General features: G+C 34.6%; 1 protein-coding gene across 1 annotated transcript in view; it reads left to right on the forward strand.

The window, feature by feature from the left end:
* LOC145247803 (sulfhydryl oxidase 2-like) overlaps positions 1–14,053 on the forward strand; it is a 272,044-nt gene extending 257,991 nt beyond the window's left edge. The window contains exons 9-10 of the mRNA XM_080109438.1: positions 2,574–2,712; positions 11,877–14,053. Of these exons, the coding sequence (XP_079965564.1) occupies positions 2,574–2,712; positions 11,877–12,619 (882 nt within the window). The 3' untranslated portion in view covers positions 12,620–14,053. The remainder of the gene's footprint in view (positions 1–2,573; positions 2,713–11,876) is intronic.
* Positions 14,054–22,069: the final 8,016 nt, after the last annotated feature.

Consider the following 22,069-nt stretch of genomic DNA (forward strand, 5'->3'; position numbering starts at 1 on the left):
TAATTGGGAATCACCACTTATGAAGGCCCAAAAACCCCTTGAGGATAAGGGTTAATGAATGTAAGGTGGTTGTGTATTAATCGTTAATGGTGAAAGTTGGATAGAATTTGATTATTTATGGGGACAGGTCAACAAGAACTTGTTTACATTGGATTTGAAGATTACTATGTTGTTTTGAACCGGGACAGCAGAACAGTGCTCCACAGGTGGGCAGTTCTGGGAAGCTTTGTTCATGGAATCTGCATTTCGATTAAGGCACTGATAGTGGAAGAAATCGTCTATAGTGGTTATGATTAGTTGAGTGTTTTTTTTTTTTGTGAAAGTTTGACAAATGGGGGGGATAGATTGGAGTTCAGTCGAGCACTTACCATGAAAATAACAATAGAGCAGAGCCAGGCTTGCATCGTCTCTTCTCTGGTAAAGAGGTTGTTGTGAGTGATTTTCATTAAAAAGTTATGGGTATTCTGTCATTACTAATCAGCAGAGCATTACCACTGTCAACCTAAGGAAGAATATATGAGTACGATGGAGTATGAATGTGAAACCTGACCAATGAAGGTTGAGGATATGTGTTGCTTGGAGAGAAATGATATGAAAATAATACAACGGATGTGTAAAGAGAGTCTTAAAGACAGGCTTGGATCTGGTTATTCAAGGGAAAGTTAAATCTGGTTAGTAGATGTGTGCAGAACAGGAGACTTGGTTGGTTTGGTCACATTGAAAGAATGGATGTGAGTTCTTAGAGAGTAGGTAGCAGGGTCAGTTGGTGGAGGGAGACATCCAGATCTGCAAAAAGGGGCACTCTGGGTTGGAATGAAGATAAAAATTGCCTCAGATTAGACGGATATCTCTTTCGTTGACCAAGGGCACAAAAGAGGAGGGGTGTTATCAGAACAGATACTGCACTTTGCTCCTAGTCAAAAGGCCAAGAATGTTACATGTCTGTGAAAAACCGGAAGTGATTATCTGAGAACCTCCACGCCATCACTAGTTATTGCACCTACATGGACTCTTATGTGTGGTTGAAAAAGATACCAGCCGTACTGCCGATATTAACGCAAAGATAAAACTTTTTTTAATGGAAATCGCTCCAGACAAGGTGTGAAGCCACTTGATGTAAAGAGTGGGAAGGCTCCATGTTTTGACAAGCTTCTGATCTGAAATGGAACACGTACATCAAATCCGTTGCCAAGGTTGCTGGAAAAATGGTGGGATCTTTCTATCGCTCCAGTAGATATCTCATTGCTTTATCTATATAAAAGCCAGGTACGGCCAACGATGGAATGCTGTTGCCACATCTGGGCAGGAGCTACTAGAAGCAGCTTATCCTGCTTTGACAGAGTTCAAAATAGATTCGTAGCCTAGTGGAGGATTCCCTTTTCTTTTCTCTGCAACCTCTTTCTCACAGGAGAGATATTGCGATCCTGTCTCTGCTCTACCGTCATCTTCATGGCAAGTGCTCGTCTGAGTTCCACTATATGATGCCCCCCCTTGCCAAACTCTCACTAAAAACGCTCGTCTAACTGAAACCACTATCAATAATTTTCCCCACTCTTTATCTGTACCTTAACCTAGACATGGAACAAAGCTTCTTTCTTAGGACTGCACACCTGTAGAATTTTCTTCCGTTTGCCTGCTCTCCAGCTGATTACAATTTAGTCAGCTTCAAGTCCAATGTAAACAAGTTCTTGATGAACCATCCCTTTAAGTAATCCAATTCACCAAATTTCCACTACTAACGATTACTTTGATATTATCTGATTGACTACTGTACATCCATTCATTCTTATCCTTGAGTGGCCTCCAGGCCTTGATAAGTGGTGACTCTTATGTAAAAAAAAAAAAAAAAGGAAAAGATTAATGTAAAGACAGGAGTTATCTAATTGATTTTAGTCTTGACTTGGGAGAAAAATAGTCAACAGGAAAAGGTTCTTTCAATAGACAGTTGCATTGCAATGTAGTATCAAAACACTGAATTGATGTAGACCACTAGACCAACAAGTTAAACGAGCTGAGAGAAAGGAAGCAGAGAATAGATCAGACAATTCTGGAGAAATAATGTCATAATAGTATTTTTTCTGGAAATCGCTCCAGGCAAGATGTGAAGCCACTTGATGTAAGGAATTAAGAAGTAAAGGTCAAAAACTAACAACCGATAAGTATTAGATGGATAGATTTTGGCCCAGAAAACAGTAATTCTTCCTCCTCTGTCAGAAACATTGCTCATGGAATGTGAGGACTAAAGGACAAAATAAGGGAAGTGACAGTTATGAGCCAAAAGTAAACCAGTTTCCACAAAAGACTGAGACTAACAATACAGCATGCATAAGAGAAAAGTTTTAGAGAAGAAAATAATCAGGTTGTGGTGGAGACGTAGTGCAGCTTCTTCAAGTGACCTGTAGTCAGTAAATGATCCTCTCAGAGATGTACTTTGAATTTTGGAAATATATCAATTATTGGCCAAGATATGGCACTTTTTATTTCCTTTTCAAAAAATCTAGCAAATTTGTCCTGAACACCGTTTTTTATGCTTTAAGGCAATATCGATAAATAAGATTTTATTTCTTTTACAGACCAAGGATGCATACTTGCCAGACAAAATACAGTGGATTGGCTGCAAGGGAAGCCGCCCCAAATACCGTGGCTACCCCTGCAGTTTATGGACACTTTTCCACACTCTCAGTGTCAGTTCCTACAAGCGGAATAAAAATGGTAAGTATTTGATCTAGTTGAACAACCGCTTTTGTTTCTAATCTGTTGCCCTTTGTGATGAACTGAATGAAATGTTGTCAATTTATTTTGCAAGTATTATCTGGACTGTAGAATTGGTAGCTCAAATGCTTAACTCTGACCCCTGAAATTTTAAGAGGTCTGACTCTGATCCCTGAAATTTTAAGAGGTCTGACTCTGATCCCTGAAATTTTAAGAGGTCTGACTCTGACCCCTGAAATTTAAAGAGGTCTGACTCTGACCCCTGAAATTTAAAGAGGTCTGACTCTGACCCCTGAAATTTAAAGAGGTCTGACTCTGACCCCTGAAATTTAAAGAGGTCTGACTCTGACCCCTGAAGTTTAAAGAGGTCTGATTCTGAACCCTAAAATTTTAAGAGCTGTGTTTTGGTCCCTGACAATTTTAAGAGATCTGATTTTGATCCCTGAAAATTTTAAGAGATCTGATTTTGATCCCTGAAAATTTTAAGAGATCTGATTTTGATCCCTGAAAATTTTAAGAGATCTGATTTTGATCCCTGAAAATTTAAAAAATTTGTGGTCTAATTTAGTTTTGACCATATGTCATGAAACTTAGGTCACGTGCATTAACACATGCTTGAGAATAAAATGTCTTCATGATCTTGAGAGTAAAGATCAGTGGTTTTATTGTATTATAATTAGTGTGGTCCAACACTAGATCACACTCAGCTTGCACACTGGCTTGGTCATTTGCAAAGATGTCTACTGTTTTTAAATATGCATCTGCTGCTCTGTTACATTGTAGATTGGGGGGTGGGTCAGATTTATGGGAGCCAGATTTAAGTAGGGGAGTTGTGCCACGAAATGTTTACTTATATTGCATTTGAATTTCTTCATGTTGGTACAGTTGAGGAAAGGAGAAACAGGAGGAAAACTCCAAATCCAAATGGCTTAAAGAAAGATTCTATTAGAGTAAAATGTTTTCCATTGTAACTACCGATCTATGTTATCTGCATTACATGTAATGATATCTTAACTCTGTTTTCATCTGCGTAAAAAGTAATATTTATTTGTGTTGTTGTGTTCTTTTGAATAGATGACCGTAATTCTTCCATAAGCCCAACAAGTAACTATGTTTTACTGGTGACTCCTGAATTTAAAGCCCTGTCGGTGGGGCATTAGAATATGCCGACTACCCCCCTGCAGAGGGTAAAAGTCCCTCAATGGGGGTCCTGGATATGACCTTAAACTATATCCAGTGGTGAGGCCCCAGCTTGTGGGCTTTGGGGAGTGTGGAGCCACCCTTTAATTACCATTGCTCCCAGGTCCACTCTGACCCGGAGTGGTAGTACCTGTTAGGGTCCGAACTATGGGTTAAATAGAAACTGACGTGAAAACAACAAATATATTCTATTAAAAAATTTTTTCTTCAAAATCTTTGGATTCGGCATTAAATAACCCGAAAAGGGTTGATATGCCGTAAAACAAAAATAACCAACCAACCAACCTGAATTTAATTTTTAGCTCTTAATCGAATTTACTCTTTTTTTTTTTTTTTTTACATGTTTTGTTTTGCTTCTTTTTTTTTTTTTTTTAAACTTGGTGGTTCATGGGATCTCTGAGTATGACTTTGTTTAGTAAGCTTTCTGCTAACAATCTAGAAGAAATTTTGAACAAAGTTGATTCCAAAAACCTCTTGGAATTTATAAGAGAAACAAAGTTATGTGACAAAATATAGTTGGAAAAATAAAACATCCAAAAAATACAAAATATAGCTATTAGTGATTGGACGATTCTGATACAATTACCGATTCCGATTCTTTATAAATCTGTCAATATTTAACTATAGAGTTGTAATGTTTTTCCCCCAATAACCGTAAAAATACATGTTAATTCTGCATATATTTTCTTAAACGTGGAAGTACACTTGGGGAGGGGGGGGTGATCTATAGATTTTAGTTTTACTGGTAGTTGAAAATCAATAAATATTTATTTTACCATTATTACCAGCAATGGTAAATTTTGCTTTAAACAAAATCAAATAAAAAAGACAAAAGAATCATTTTGGCATTGGAAAATAGGCACAAATTTTCCGATTCTGATGCTGATTCCGATACTTTCCGATTTTTCTGGTTCTGATTAATCGTCACAACACTAATAACTAGGGAGCGAAAAAGGCCAGACTACTTACAAATTGAATCCGAAAGGATTTTTCCATTATATCAAAAAAGGGGGTGTGTAGAATGTTTTTGACTTGTGATGGGGGTATGAGACGAATGGATTGGCTAATCATTTTTATAACCAACGGCTGTGCTAAACAACCAATGAAAACGTCCCAAAATTATTATAAAAATTGTCGAATTTTGGATTGAATCAGTTCGCTGTTTACTACGTCACGGACCGCATTTAATTCTTCGCCGCCATCTTGGTTACTGATATGAACTACGCTGCCATCTTGGTTACTGATCTGAACTATGCCGCCATCTTTGTTCAACACAATGTCTCACAACTTAACACCATTAAATAGCATTATTTCTACATAAGAAGAAACACTAAGCTGTATCCCATGTCAAGATCGCTACAAAGCGAAACACATCCTAACCAACTGTATAGATTTCAATCTAACACAAATAAAATACTACCAAAAAACGATGGAGTATTGTTGCCACATCTGGGCAGGAGCTGCTCGAAAGACTTATCCTGCCTTGACAGAGTTCAAAATAGACTTTGTAGCTCAGTTGTGGACACCCCTTTTCTCTTCTCTGCAACCTCTTTCCCACAGAAGAGATGCTGTGAGCCTGTCTCTGCTTTATTGTTATTTTCATGGCAAGTGCTCGTCTGAGCTCCAATCTATGGTCCCCCAAAATTTTACGAAAAGCACTCGTCTGATTGAAACCACTATCAATAATTTCCCCCACTCTTTATCTGTGCCTAAACCTAAACGTAGATTCCATGAACAAAGCTTCTTTCTTAGAACTGCACACCTGTGGAACTCTGTTCTGTTTGTCTGCTTTCCAGCTGACTACAATATCCGCTACTAACGATTACTATGATATTGTTCCATTGATTACTGATCAATCATTAACCCCTATCCTTGACTGGCCTCCAGGCCTTGATAAGTGGTGACTCCTATATGTAAAAAAAAAAAAAACAACACAATTTGAAAGACATTATTAACAAAATTGATTCCAAAATCTCTTAGAATTTCTAAAAGAAACAAAGTTAGGCAACAAAATTATAATTGGGAAGTAAACATCCAAAAACACAATATATAACTAATACTAGTATCGGGATGATTAATCGGAATCAGGATTCAGAAAAAGCGGAACTTTTTGGGGTATCGGAATCGGAAAAACTTGTGGCTATTTTCCGATGTCAGAACTGATTCCTTAAATTATCTTTTTTATTTAGTTTTGGTTTAAGAAACATCTTTCACTGCTTGTAGTAATAATAAAATAATAAATATTTCTTGATTTAAACTTCCAGTAAGACTAAAATCTCTTGATCACCCCTTCACAAGGGTGTTTTTACATTTGAGAAAATATATGCATATTTAAGATGTGGTTTTACAGTAATCGGGACAAAATAACACTTTTATAGTTAAATATTTAGAGATTTATAAAGAATCAGTATCAGTAAATGTATCAGAATTGGAATTTAGTACGGAATCAGTAATTGTATCGGAGTCAGGGAAAAATATTGAAATCGTCCCATCACTAACTAATACCAATCAAATAGCATTATTTCTAAAGTACCAACAAAATCTAAAAAAAATCACAAACCGTAAATAAACATTTAGCATTAAAAAAATTAAAAACCAACAACTGATTAAATAAGTTTTCTGTAATGCTTCTATTTTAAATTGTCATCAAGCCAGGATACGTTTAGATAATGACGATGCCAATCGTTATAAGCTGACATAAAAATAGTGCAAAATTTAGCATTAATGGAAAATAATACAATTATTTAAGGGGAGATAAGTATCGTTGACTAAACAAAAATAACCATATTTTACAAGAGATAATTTACGACGCTAGAATAATCAACCGGACATTTCATTTTTAGTTTGTTAATTAATCTGTTTCCTTTTTCGTAGATTGATTCCGCAATTTCTAGGACTGACTTTATTCGGTGCTTGCAGACGAGAGATCTTTCTTTCTTTTTTTTTTTTTTTACTTAAAATTGTTTCATTCTTTCTTTGATTGCACACTGTGAAACAGTCAAAAAAGTACAAGACATCTGTGCACAATAGCATAGAAAATCCATAATCGATCTTCTTTTCATCGAATTAGGTTTTTTTTTTTTTTTTTTTTTTTTTTTTTTTCAAAATTGTCACTTTCAAGAATTTTGCAGAGAATCTTAGTGATGGTGAATGATGAACATGGAGCCAGATTTCGTCAGGATGTTTGAGTGATGGAGAAAAGTTTTAAAGGAAGATGGATCCTGGCATGTTGGCAGACTACTTCTGGAATGTAAAACGTGGAAGATGGCTCTCACCATAAGAGGGTTAATAGGACAGATGTTGTTTAAACCGACAATTCTGTTTTTCATCAATGATAATAAATTATGATTAATAGTATATGCAATGGTGGGATCCTTCTATCGATCCAGTAGATATCTCACTGCTGATGCAATTCTCTATCTATATAAGAGCTAGGTACGTCCAAGGATGGAGTACTGTTGCATCTAGGCAGGAGCTGCTAGAAAGGACTTATCCTGCTTTGATAGAGTTCAAAATAGACTTCATAGCCTTGTAGGAGATGTCCTTTTCTCTTCCCTGCAACCTCTTTCTCACAGAAGAGATGTTGCGAGTTTGTCTCTGCTTTATCGTTATTTTCATGGCAAGTGCTCGACTGAGCTCCAATCTATTGTCCCCCCCCCTCGCCAAACTTTCACAAGAAACACCTGTCTAGCAGAAAGCACTATCAATAATTTCCCCTCTACTCTTTATCTGTGCCTAAACCTAAACGCAGATTCCATGAGCAAAGCTTCTTTCTTAGGACTGCACGCCTATGGAATTGTCTTCCGTTTTCCTGCTTTCCAGCTGACTACAATATGCTTGTCTTCAAGTCTAGCGTAAACAAGTTTTTGATGAGCTGTTTCATATAAGTTAACAAATTTACCGAATTTCCATTACTAACGATTACTATATTGTCCAATTTCTACTGTACATTCTTAACCCTTATCCTCGAGTGGCTTCTTTGCCTTGATAAGTGGTGATGCCTATGTAAAAAAAAAAAAAAATCTAAAGAAATAAAGATCATGTCGTATGGAGTTATCTTTAGCCTGGAATTTGTTGCACAGTGTTATTTAGCGTCCTAAATTATCTTTTAAAATATGCTTATTTTTGCTTAGTCAATGTTAGTTATCTCCCCCACCCTCACGCAATTGTCTACATCCATCCATCCATAGCCTTTGATCCCCTGGGCCATCTACAACTTTTTGTAGATGCTTTTGTAGTGAGTTCTTTTTGCAGAGTGGGAGTGCTGGCCCCATGCCCAACCTTTCCAGAAGGTACATACAGCGCCTAGCCTTCCTAAATGGTCACCCATCTGGTACTGGCCAGGCTCAACGTTGCTTAACTTTGGTGATCTGGCAAGAACCGGTGTGTCAAGGTGATTGTGCCGTACACTCAATTGTCTCCTTTGCCATTAATGCCTAAAATTGTTTTTTTTTGGGGGGGGGGGGTTACCCATTGTGCTGGGGCAGCTATTCTTCTTCCTGTTGTAATATATGTACTAGTGTTGGGACGATCAATCAGAATCAGAAAAAATCAAAACTATTTGGAATTGGAAAAATTTGTGCATATTTTCCAATGCCAAAAATATTCCTTTAATTTTCTTTTTGTTTTTTTTTTTTAATTTTATTTTTTAAAATTTCCAACTGCTGGTGGTAATGATGAAATATTTATTGATTTGAAATTCTAGTCAAATGAAAATCTATAGATACCCCCCCCCCCAACAACTATTCTTTTTATGTTTGAGAAAATATATGCATGTGTTTTTCTGGTGATTAGGAAAAAATAACTATTTTATAATTAAATATTTAGAGATTTATAAAGAATCGGAATTGGCAATTTACTAACGGAATCGGTAATTGTATCAGAATCAGGAAAAATATTAAAATCGTCCCATCACTAATACATATCATTTATCAACCACGTCTACCACGTGCCGACGACTATGATCAGTATTATTTGGATTCTTCGGACTACTGTTCTCATCTTGAGTTTCATTTTGCACAACGTTTCGGTCAATGTAACCTCCGACCTTCTTCAAGTGTATCATGTTGAACTCTGCAGTGTTTCTGTCAAACTCAGGAATTTGGGCAGAATGTCGAATGGAACCCTTTTATTTACTTCACGGGGGTAGCATGTTCTTGTTCTGTCAGCCATGACTGGATAGAGGTCTTAAGTAATTCACAGTTGTACCTTTTAGTCACCTACACTGAGAATTGAAGCTTCAGGAGAGTATCACTTTTGCTATGGATTTTTCCAAGTCCTCTAACCACTGCGTCATGTATTGTAGTCCAATTGTGATTTACTTAGGACTTCTATCCAATCATGGCTGATGGAACAAGAGCGTGCTACTGCCGTGAAGTAAATAATTCAGAATTCCGTCCAAATTCCCGAGTTTGGCGGGATACACCTGAAGAAGGCCAGAGGTTACATTGACTGTAACATTGTGAAAATGACACTCAAAATGAGAACAGTAGCCCAATGAATCCAAATAATATGAATAACCAATCTTTATCTCAAAAAATTCAGAAATGTGGTATGATCAAATAGACGCAATACTTATTTTATTATGTGTTATTTAAAGGTGTTTCACATTTCTTTTAGTGACACATGAATTTGTGACTAATATCTTAGGAAGATCTCCATCATTCCAATAATTATAGGAGCAACTGGACTCATAAAAAAGAATTTATTAAAAGTACCTGACAAATATACCCGGTTAACCAAGTGTTAGACATTGGCAGGAAGAAAAACATTTGATGGGTTGCACACACGCAGATGGATTCCATGTGAAGAGTGCGGGACTTTCCACCATTGTCTAATGGAATGCATAATTTGACTCAAAAATATGTGAGAGATATCGGTCAAAGAATTGAAACAATATACAATAAGGAATAATAACCATTCCAATAGGAAAATATTGTTTAAATAAATAAATCGTCACAAAGAGAAAGCCAGTCAGTTGGTCAGAGAGAAGCAGGGCTGTCACTTTCCTTCATCGCCCTGAACTTGTTCTCATCAACTTCCTATCGTAGAATTGGAGTGCTAAATCTATATTTGGTCCACACTGACGGTTAACTTCTAAAAAGGAAAAAAAAATGTAATCTGTTGGGTCACCCATTGATCTTGGATTAAATTCTTGGAATAAGGAAAGAATGAGTCTGCAAAGTTAATCTATATATATAAAAGCGAAAATGTATGCATGTATGTATGTATGTGTGTTCGCTTTTTCTGTATGTCTACAGAAGGCTTTTTTCAGAGAAGCGGTCGGTCGCTTAACAACTTTTTAAAACTTTTTATATCACATATAAATCATAATATCTCAGAGTTAACAACGAAGCTCGCCTGTGTATTTAATTTGCTCGACTTTGGGAAGATAAATATTCAACATTTGCCGCTCGCCGCATGTGGGTTAGTCTTTTTCCTATAACATCTTGGGAAGCGTTCCCGCAGTAAATGAAATACTATCCCGCAGTCAAACTTGACCTCATTAACTCATTAAAACGGGCACCTGCAAAATCCAAGTAATTAAATAAATTCGAACATGTTTCCGTTAGCATCTCGCGGTGGGGCAATCGTTAACGTCGCACGTTTTTTTTTTTTTTTTTCTTCATACTTTAATTTACAACTTTGCCTCAACGGTTAAGGTTCGATCCTCATACTTACTTTTTTTTTACCCCCCCCCCCTGGAGTTTCCACACACACCTCCAAACACCCGGGCAACGCCGGGTACCCCTCGCTAGTATATATATATATATATATATATATATATATATATAGAAAAATAGATGAGTTGAGTGCCATCATCTAAAATCGAAAATGAAACCAAAACTTATGAAGAATTCTTGGCAAAATTATTTATTACAAGACATGGAAGGACACAACAATTATTAAACGACAGCCATTCGAAAGAAAAAAGATGTAAGAGTGACACAAAGTAACACATACACTATTGTATTAATATATAGATTCCATTATTTGAATATTCGAACTAGTATTTTTCAGACGTTTCTGAATTTTGGAGATGCGGATTGGTTATTTGTATTAGTATTCATCCGACTACTATTCTCATCTTGAGTGATTTTTCACAATGTTTCGGCCAATATAACCTCCAACCTTCTTCAGGTGTATTTTGTCGAACTCTGGAATTTGGGCAGAATTTCTAGCGGAATCCTTTATTTACTTCATGGGGGTAGCATATTCTTGTTTCATCAGCCATGACTGGATAGAAGTCCTAAGTAATTCACAAATGTATTTTTTGGCTTGCAGGCTTTGGGGAGTGTGGAGCCACCCTTTAATTACCATTGCTCCCAGGTCCACTCTGACCCGGAGTGGTAGTACCTGTTAGGGTCTCAACTATGGGTTAAATAGAAACCAACTTGAAAACAACAAATATATTTTATTACAAATTTTTCTTCAAAATTTTGGATTCGGCATTAAATAACCCGAAAAGTGCTGATATGCCGTAAAACAAAAACAACCAACGAACCCACACTGAGGATTGAACCTTCAACCTACAGAATATCATTTTTACAATTGTTTTTTCCCAGTACTTTAACCACTGCACCACAGGTCCTTACGGACAATTCTAGCACGAATTTTAGGAGCCTTAAACCTATTTTTATTTCTAAATATCGCTATTTCTTACTAATTATTACTATATAGTATTTTTCACTTAAGATGTAATTCAAGCAAACTTTCAGCCGATGGAACCTCTAATTTCGAGAATCAGTAGAATTAATCTCAGTATTATATTGTTTGGATTATTCAGACTACTGTTTTCATCTTGGATGTAATTCTAGCAATCTTTCAGCCGATGTAATCTCCAATTTCTAGATATATATATATACATATGATTGAAGTCAGTATTTTATTATGGTGACCTTTTTTTTTTTGCTGTTTATTTTTATTCATAAGTGACTGCTATTTTTCTCTATTGTTTTTTGTAGATATTTCCGTACCACCCTACCGAGTTCTTTTACCAGTGTCCGACTACATCCACTATTTCTTCGGATGCAACGAGTGCAGCCACAACTTCCAGAAAATGTCTAGCAGGATGCTCTCCGAGGTGTCAACAGCAGCAGATTCAGTTCTGTGGTTGTGGAGAGCCCATAACAAAGTTAACAAGCGCTTGAGTGGTGACATCTCCGAGGATCCTGTGTATCCAAAGATAGCGTTCCCATCCAAAGAAATGTGTCCATTGTGTCACGTAACCAACGGCACCGGCATAGCATGGAAAGAAAAGGAAGTGCTTCGGTTCTTGGTGTCATTTTACTCTAGCATCTTGAAAAAACCTGATACTTTGCCAGATGAGCCAGAGGGAGACCTTGCAGAATCCAAACACGTAGACAATGCAGCAATGATGCCCCCATTCGGAGGCAACACAAAAACTATTGTCACCAAGGAACTGGACTGGTGGGAAAAAAAGCAGCGACGGGAGGACTTGCAAAAACTAATTGCAATTCGTGTTGAAAAGAGAAGTCACAATTCCTCTAGATTTAGCAGCAATCGAGACGGACTCCAGTCCAGGGTGCTCCCACATCGGACAAAGGGCCCTTTCTGGATATTTAATGAAATTGATATTGGCATGTGTGTTATCTTTTATATATTTTGCTTAAGTCTTATCATTTTCTTATACTTTCATTTTGCACGCCGAAAAAACAAACGGTTTTGTAAAATACTGCCATTTTGACTGTTAGCAATAAAGAAAAAAAATATATAGCTTGATATTGTTTCCCTATCCCCCTTCTTTTCAGTTGGAGTCTCTTGGCATAGTTGTATGGCGTTCTATACTACAGGCCACTTCATGGCACTTCTCAGCTGTGCGACTGGAGTCATAGTAACCAATTTTTTTTTTTTTTTTTTTTTTTTTAGAGATTTTTAAAGAAAATTATGTCATCTATATTTGAAAATATAAGACTATGAAAGATAAATGTACATGCATTGACCGATTGACCAACCAATATTTTTTCTCTTTGACCGATTGATCAACCAATATTTTTTCTCTTTGACCGATTGACCAACCAATATTTTTTCTCTTTGACCGATTGACCAACCAATATTTTTTCTCTTTGACCGATTGATCAACCAATATTTTTTCTCTTTGACCGATTGACCAACCAATATTTTTTCTCTTTGACCGATTGACCAACCAATATTTTTTCTCTTTGACCGATTGATCAACCAATATTTTTTCTCTTTGACCGATTGACCAACCAATATTTTTTCTTTTAAACCAATTGATCAACCAATATTTTTTCTCTTTGACCGATTGACCAACCAATATTTTTTCTTTTTAACCGACTGACCAACCAATATTTGTTTTCTTTGACTGAATGACTAACCAATATTTCTTCTCTTTGACCGATTGATCAACGAATATTTTTACTTACTTTCTTTTTTTTTTTTTTTTTTTTTTTTAGAGATTTTTAAAGGAAATTATGTCATCTATATTTGAAAATATAAGAATATATGAAAGATATATGTACATGCATATTTTTCTTGTGGAAACTGATAAACAAAACGCAGAGTTAATTAAGCTCTCTGGCAATTGATATGATCCATATTTTTAAAAAAATTATTTATCTTTCAACTACATCTTGTCTTCACATATGAATCAGAATGTTAATTTCTCTCCTTGGGCACCATGCCATACACGATTGAGTGAATATTAAAAACACGTAATTAGAGATTAGAGAATAAAATAAAATGATTACATATTATCTCTTTATGTTTACTGCTAAATAAGGACTTTATTTTCAAAACGAGGTTTTAATCTTAAAATACCTGAAAAACTTAGATACAGTTTAAAACAATTGATTAAAGATAGCAAAGAAAGACAAGTTGAAAATAAAATGATTATATAGTGTCTTTTTATATCTATTATTAAATATGGATTTTGAAAAGGAGGGTTTAACCTTGAAATATCTATAAAAAAAAACACTGTTTAACAAAAAAAATTGATTAAATATTGTAAAAAAATAAAATGAAATGATTACATGATAACTCTTTATGTCTATTATTAAATATGGACTTTGAAAAGGAGGTTTTAATCTTAAAATATTAGAAAAACTATGATATCTTACAACACACGATTAATAGATGATAAAACAAAAAATAAAAGAAATATTGTCTCTTTGTATTTATCATTTCATTTCTCATTCAGACATTCTTTCCATTCATCTGCTGCCCATAACCTTATCTTACATTGTCATAGCCTTATAAATCTGAAACCTATCTATGCACTATGAACAATGCTTTAATGAAACTACAACATTCTTTTAAATGAAAATATGCATTTAAATAAGTATTAAACAAAACAGATAATTAAGCTGTCTGGTAAAAGATAGGATTCATACACATATTTTCATTTATCTTTTAACAAATTTTTTAATCTTCAAGTGTCAGCCAGAATTTTATTCTATGTATTTTTAAATATGGTCGATTTGATTTCTTCTATAAAAATCTCTGAAAATCAAACATCTTCAATTGGTCTGCTAATGCGTTTATCAACTGTGCCATGACCTTGACTGTGATATAGAATGCTCTGCTTTCTCAGCAAAAGTGGACGTGTGCAACCCACGGTGTACTATACTATAGGCAATTTCATAGTACAGCTAAAAGTCTTTGGACAAATGTTCGATTTTTGGAAATTCTTTGAAGAAAATTAAGTCAACTATATTTCAAAATAGATAGATTAAAATTCTGACTCAGACTTGAGGATAAGATATGTTGAAAAAAAAAATAAAGTAAAGCACAATTATCTCCCTTTTGACTAGATTTGAACTCTCAGAAAACTTCAATCTAAGCGAAATTGTATGAGTTGAAATCTATTATAAAGGGAGATAATTATGCTTTGTTTATTTTTTAAGACATTTTATCCTCAAGTAAAATGTTAATATGTGTATTTTAAAATATAGTTGACTTAATTTTCTTGAAAGATCTTTGAAAATGAAATATTCGTTTATGGGTCTCCAGTCGTGCTTCTCAGCTGCAGTATAAAACTCCATGCACCATTGCCATTTTTCCCCCAGCAGAAATTTATTTTCTGTATGCATCTGCTGTCCTTTCAATAGAGACCTCGTCTTACGCAGCAGAGATCTCTATTTTGAACATTTGCTGCTTCTTCGAGCAAAGGTCTTTCTTGATTATTATTTTGTTTTGTAAGGTTGGGAGCTTAGCTGTGTTTCTGAGCAAAGGATTCTCCTCTCTTGGCCCAGCCTTTGAAGTCTCTCCAGAGTGGAAGTCTCTTTTTAATTTTTCTGTCTCTCCCAGCAGAGATTTCATTTCTCTTCACCATCCCTTCTTTTGATTTCGCTGGCTAAATTTATTTTTGACCCTTGCTCATTTTGAACTGACCCCTTTTGATCTCACTCATTGCCATTGCACTCTGACAAACCAATTTTATTTCCCGTTTTTCTTTTGACCATTTTTTTATTTTACTCTTTCTGACCAGTCAATTTTATTTTGCTCTCGTGCTGGCCAACTAATGTGTTTACACTCTAACCGACAGACCAACCAGTGAATCAACCACATTTTTCTTCATTTACTCTTCTCTCTGACTGACCGACTGACCATGCAATTTCTTTCACACTGCTTTGACATTTTTCTTACTGATTCCATTTACAAATATTTTGCTCTCCTGCTGACCGACCAATATTTTTACTCTTACCAATTGACCAACAAGTAGCTATACACTGACCGATTAATCAACCAATATTATTACTCTCTAACTGACTAATTCATTGACCAATATTTTTAATTCTTGACTGATTAACTTTCTACTCTTCGACCAACCAATATTTTTTCTCTTTGACCGATTGACCAACCAATATTTTTTCTTTTTAACCGATTGACCAACCAATATTTTTTCTCTTTGACCGATTGACCAACCAATATTTTTTCTCTTTGACCGATTGACCAACCAATATTTTTTCTTTTTAACCGATTGATCAACCAATATTTTTTCTCTTTGACCAATTGACCAACCAATATTTTTTCTCTTTGACCGATTGACCAACCAATATTTTTTCTCTTTGACCGATTGACCAACCAATATTTTTTCTTTTTAACTGATTGACCAACCAATATTTGTTTTCTTTGACTGAATGACTAACCGATATTTCTTCTCTTTGACTGATTGATCAACGAATATTTTTACTCTTTGACCAAATGACCAACTAATATTTTTTCTCTTTATACGATTGACCAGCAAATAATTTTATTCTTTAAGTGATTGACCAACCAATATTTCTTCTCTTTGATCAAACGATCAAACAATATTTTTTCTCTTTGACAAACCTATATTTTTACTCTGATTGTCCAATCAATTTTTCTACTCTTTGACCGATTGACCAACCAATATTTTTACTCTTAGACCGATTGACCAACTCATATGTTTACTGACCAATCAAATAAATGTATTCTTCTAGTAATCTTGCAGTAATAATGATAGCCAAGGACTTGAAAATGGACAAAGCGTTCAACAAATGACTTTTACTAAATGTATTATTTAATTTTTTATCGACCTGTATACTTTCAATGTTATGAAACTGAAATTACCATTTTTTTAAATTTTGATATAAGTGACAGTATCTCAAAGTTGAACGAAAAATGTAGGCCACTATATTGATTTTTTTTTTAATTTGAAAGAGAGCTTTCAACATGATGGTGACTTGCATTTGTCGTTCAACTTCAAGATACTGCAATTATTTTGAAATTTAAAAGAAAAAATTTACAAGTTTCAGAACGCTAAAAGTATAAAGGTTGGTTAAAAAGAAAATTTTAATTTAGTAAAAAGTTGTATATTTTGTTCATTTTTTTGGTTGAAGATAAAATTTTAATTTGGTAAAAGTTGTTGTATATTTTGTTCATTTTCGATTTCTGCAGTGTTAACTATACTGAAATATTACTGTTTCTCTTTTGCGTTGATTGGCTGACAAACCAGCATTTTTCCAGACTGCTTTCTAACATTTTTGTTACTTTTTTTGCACCTGCAAAAACGCTCTCTAATATTTCGCTCAACCACTGATAAATGAATATGTTCATTTTCTAACCGATTGACCAACCAATATCTTTACTGCCAACCAAATGATCTTATTTTTTTTCTCTCTGACCAAACAAGAAGGTTTGTGTTTCTCGCTGACCAAGTAACCGACTGACCAGCAATTTGTTTTTCTAAACTGCTTTCTAACATTTTCGTTACTTTCTCCATCCGCCAAAAATACTCTGATATTTTTTTCACGTTTATTTCTGTTAAATCCGAATAAAAAAAAAAACCCAAAAAAACTTGCAAATTGCCAAAGTTCGTTTTATTCAGTCAAGCCATATTGGCAGACATTTTTTTATTCTTTTCTTCAGAACATCATAAAGAAAAGACAATACTTGAAGAAAAAAAAAATTTCTTTTTTTCTTTTTTGAAAAATAAAATATGGATGAAAATAGTATTGTACATTGAATATAATTTATAATCCATTTTCTTTTTCTGTTTTTTTTAAACTAATCATTAAATTCATCTGAAGGAAACAATAAAGGCTACATTAAAATTTGCCAATGTTATTTTATGTTTATTTATTTGTTTGTTTCTATTAGTGCTTGTGCAGCATCCACCCTATATTAAAAGTAAAGAAAAATCTGTATAATGTTCATATCGCTGACGGAAAGAAAATATCATACTCCAAAAATTATCGAACTTATTCAAGTAGTTTTACTTTTAAAAAGGAAAATCAAATGTTATGGCGAAACTACGAGAGACACTTTCGCATCGCCATTTTGGGTACCGGTGTGTATTGTGAACCAGACATATCTCGGCTTTGGCTGGAACATGATGTCAACAGCTGGATTATTTCAAGCAACAGCTCGGGTTTAACTACTGTCTGATAATGCACAATGGCACTGGTGCGTATTGTGATCTAGACGTATCTCAGCGTTCACTTGGCTTTGGCTGGAACATGACATCAGCAGCCGGATTATGCTGAGTGTCGCCAATAAAATGATAACAACGTTATGTAAAAACAAAAGAAAATAGCAAAACAAATGTAAAATGTAGAAAAAAAAAAAATAACCTACCGTAATTTACTGTTTTATTATTCATTTTTTTTTTTTTTTTTTTTTTTTAAATATAATAACTGTCAAGAAAAGGTTAGAAGAAGCAAAATTAATTTTTGTGGGATCAAATCATTTCAAGGAAGTGTTTTGAAAAAAAAAGGTTCAAAGAATTATTTTTGTTTTCATTATAAAATTGTAATTCAGCGTGCCGCATTGTGATTGGTTGATCGGCATGTTACATCATACAGCAGCTAAACTCAGACTGTTGCTCGGCATAGTTTGGCTGTTGTCATGTTCCGGCCAAAGCCAAGCGAACGCTGAGATACGTTTGGTTCACAATATGCACCAGTACTCCATTTTGAAAGCATTCTTATAGGACAAGGGAGATAACTCAACGCGAAGATTTCAAAAAGCCAGTCTAAATATTAGGCATTGGAAAAATGCGTTCATCATACAGATTTTTCTTTATTTTTGTCTGTAAATAGTGCAAAACTTAGACAAAGACTAATTTTCTTTTTTGTCTCAGACTACAATATTATAGTTTTCAAATTCAATATAAAAATTTCTCATACCAGGGCCAAAAGCAGCTCGAGGAAAATGATCAATGAAATGAATAAATTCTAAATAGTATTCAAATTCTTTCCTTCTCGTTCCTCATTTTCAATCCTTCCATAATATTCTTCGTCATTTAACTACAAACTTGTGAAACTCTCTTCCTTCTGACTGTTTTCCTCCTACCTAGCTTTGGTCTTTTTAAGACCAAGACCAATAGGCATCTCCTGTCTTTGCGACAATTATCTTTGGTTCTTGTTTACTTCTTACATAAAGTGGTTTCAGTCATTGTCTGGTGTGCTTTCCATAAAAAGTACTATTATGATATGTGTTCTTTAGAATTTTCTCATCTATTACGCTCTTTTAAAAAAAATATTTTTACAAAGGATTCACGACTTATCAAAGCTTGGGGACCACTCAAGGATAAGGATTAATGAGTGTAGTCAATGGGACAGTATCGTAGTAATCGTTAGTAGTGGATATTTAATAAATTAGATTACTTAAAGGAAACGGCTCATCAAGAACTTGTTTACATTAGACTTGAAGACGACCATATTGTAGTCAGCTGGAAAGCAGGGAAATGGAAGAGAGTTCCACAGGCGTGTAGGTCTAAAAAAGAAGCTTTGTTCATGGAATCCACATTTAGGTTTAGGCACAGATAAAGAATGAGGGAAATTATTAATAGTGGTTTCAGCAAGGGGGACCATAGATTGGAGCTCAGACGAGCACTTGTCATGAAAATAACAATAGAGCAGATACAGGTTTGCAACGTCTCTTCTTTGGGAAAGAGGTTGCAGGGAAGAGAAAAAGGCATTCCCCACTAGGTTACAAAGTCTATTTTAGAACTCTGTCAGGGCAGGATAAGATGCTGGTAGCAGCTCTTGCCCCGACGTAGCAACAGTACTCCATCCTTGGACGTACTTGTCTCTGATACAGGTAGAGAATTGCATCAGCAGTGAGATATCTACTGCAGTGGCAGTACAATCCCATTATGTTTGCATCGACTTTGGCAACGGATTTGATGTATGTATTCCATTTTAGATCAGGAATAAAAGTCAGACCCAGAAGCTTGTCAAAACATGGAGCCTCTCCAAGACGAGCGCTATTCATTTGTTTTAGCTCATTTGACTCGTTGGTCCAGTGGTCTTCATCAATTTCCAGTTTGGATGCCTCATTGTAATACAGCTTCCTATTTCAGTAGGAAGAACCACAAGATTGTCGAACTCTTCTCCTCCAACCTGTACTCTTGGTCTTTTCAAGATTAAAGCCAATATGCGTCTCCTGTCTTTGCAATAATCATCTTTCGATCTTGTTAGCTCCTTACATTAAGTGCTTTCATGCCTTGTCTGAAGCTATTCTCATTATTTATTTATTTTTTTAAATACTTGTAAACTTTACTATCTTGTAACCTTTTTCCCTTATATGAATGTAATTTTATTGTCAGCATGATAAAATAATATTTTAAAACTTCAGTAAAATTTACAAATGAAAGGAAAGATTTGACGATGATTGTTTTGGGTTATCATTTTCTCTCCCCTACACCGATGAAGAATATTATACGAGGATTAAAAATAGAATGAAGAAAATGTACTTCTTTATGAGGGTAAGTATTTATTCATAATAAAAATTGACAATATTTGTTAATTTATCTATATACAAATTCGAGTTTTTTTTTCTTGCTCTGACATTGATATTAAAAACCTATTTTTTTCTATTTAACAATTAATAAAACGAACTTTTTAATAAACTCAGTCATAGATATGCGAGCGACTACATGAAGATTAATTAATTTGCATATTCTTTTGAAAAACGAGCATTAATTATTTTTATGGTTTTGTATTAGATTAGTTTCATTAAACTATCATTCTTATAATGCATAATTTCTAGATTGAAAAACGTTACTTCTATGCATGCACAAATATACATTTATACATTTAATAACGTATTAAAAAAATGTTTTTATGTTTTTATATGCATGCTAGTGGAGGTGGCCTGCATTGCCCGGGTGTTTGGAGGTGTGTGTGTTGGGGTGGTTAGATCAGAACAAAAATAAAATTTAGAAAAAAAAAACGTTAGCTGGGTGTTTGGAGGTGTAAAATAAAAATCAGTTTTGGTAGGAAAGTAGGCTCGAACATGAAACCTTGATATGGAGGTGGAAAAGAAAGGGGAAAAAAATCTGCTCGGCCACGAGGAGAGAGAAAGTGAAAATTGTCTTACAGGTGCAAGAATTTAATAAGGTCAAACATCACGCGACTTAAGTTTGACGCTGCAAGCCAGTTTCTGCATATTTTTTTCCCCACGCCAAGTGAATAGAAATTGTCTGATATGACGGTTCCCCCCCCCCGCATTGATCAAACCTTATTTGCTATCTGGACGTCTAGAGCCGAGAAGACACATTCATTTTCACAGTTTTGCTTTTTTTATACTGAAAAGCCAAAGACACGCGTGGGCCAATAAATATGGCGAAAATCGCGCATAAAAGTTGCCCAAATTAAAGCTACATGCTGAGTTGTTTCGTAAATCTTAGATATTATAAAATCAGTAGCATCTAAAAAATGATAAGAATAAGTGACCAACTCGAGAACCAGCCCGAGATGGACTTAGTTCAAATGGTAACATTTGAGCGTTAAATGTCTTAATTGTGATTGTACCTAATGAAACTGATGTCAATATTGTGTTGTTAACTTTTGAAATCATTACAATTTAGCTATATATCTATACGCCTATAAATTCGTTTTTCTTTTGTGTGTATTGATATTCATATTAAAACCCTCTTTTCTATTTATTTAAAGAGAAAATACAATTTTCTTATATATGGGTTGTGGAATTGCATTCACTAGCAAAATATCTAGCTAATTTGCATATTCTTTTAAACATTCATTTTAATTAATTCCCTATTAGTTTTTTCGGTTTTCTTATGGGATGATCATCTTTAGTTAGCTATTACGTGTAATTATATTCATGCAGATATTCTACTTGATTTATACTTGCATTATATTTGTGTAAAAGTTTACAGTAAACACAAAGTTGTTTCCATATATATTTATGTATACGTATATATTTTGTTTATCTATCTATATAAGTGAACGTGTTTGTGTGTGTGTGTGTTTGTATGTGTACATTTCCCTATGCAATGACTCTGTCAATTTTAAGTCTACAGATTCGAAATTTGATATACAGGGTACTGAGATTTGGGAAAATCTGTGTAATTCATTTTCGGCCAGAAATTTGGCTATTAAGAGGTCAAAATTCAACGATTTGACCTTTGAGAACTCTACCAAACTCCTCCAACAATTTTGGGTCTAAACACTTGAAATTTTGGATAGAGGTTCCTTGGACATGGATTTAACTTAACTTGATTTGAGCCCCCAACAATAAATGTTAAGAGATGATAATAGGGTTCAAAGTTAAAAAAAAGTTGACCTCTGCGGTCTCTACCAAATTACTCAGACAATTTCTGGTCTAAACATTTGAAATTTTTCATAAAGGGTATTCAGAGATAGGGCAAGCTTTTTAATAGGTTTGGGTCGAAAATTTTTAGTTA

Source organism: Euprymna scolopes, chromosome 26 (assembly GCF_053919585.1).
Source record: "Euprymna scolopes isolate OS-2025 chromosome 26, ASM5391958v1, whole genome shotgun sequence".
Taxonomy (NCBI): Eukaryota; Metazoa; Mollusca; class Cephalopoda; order Sepiida; family Sepiolidae; genus Euprymna; species Euprymna scolopes.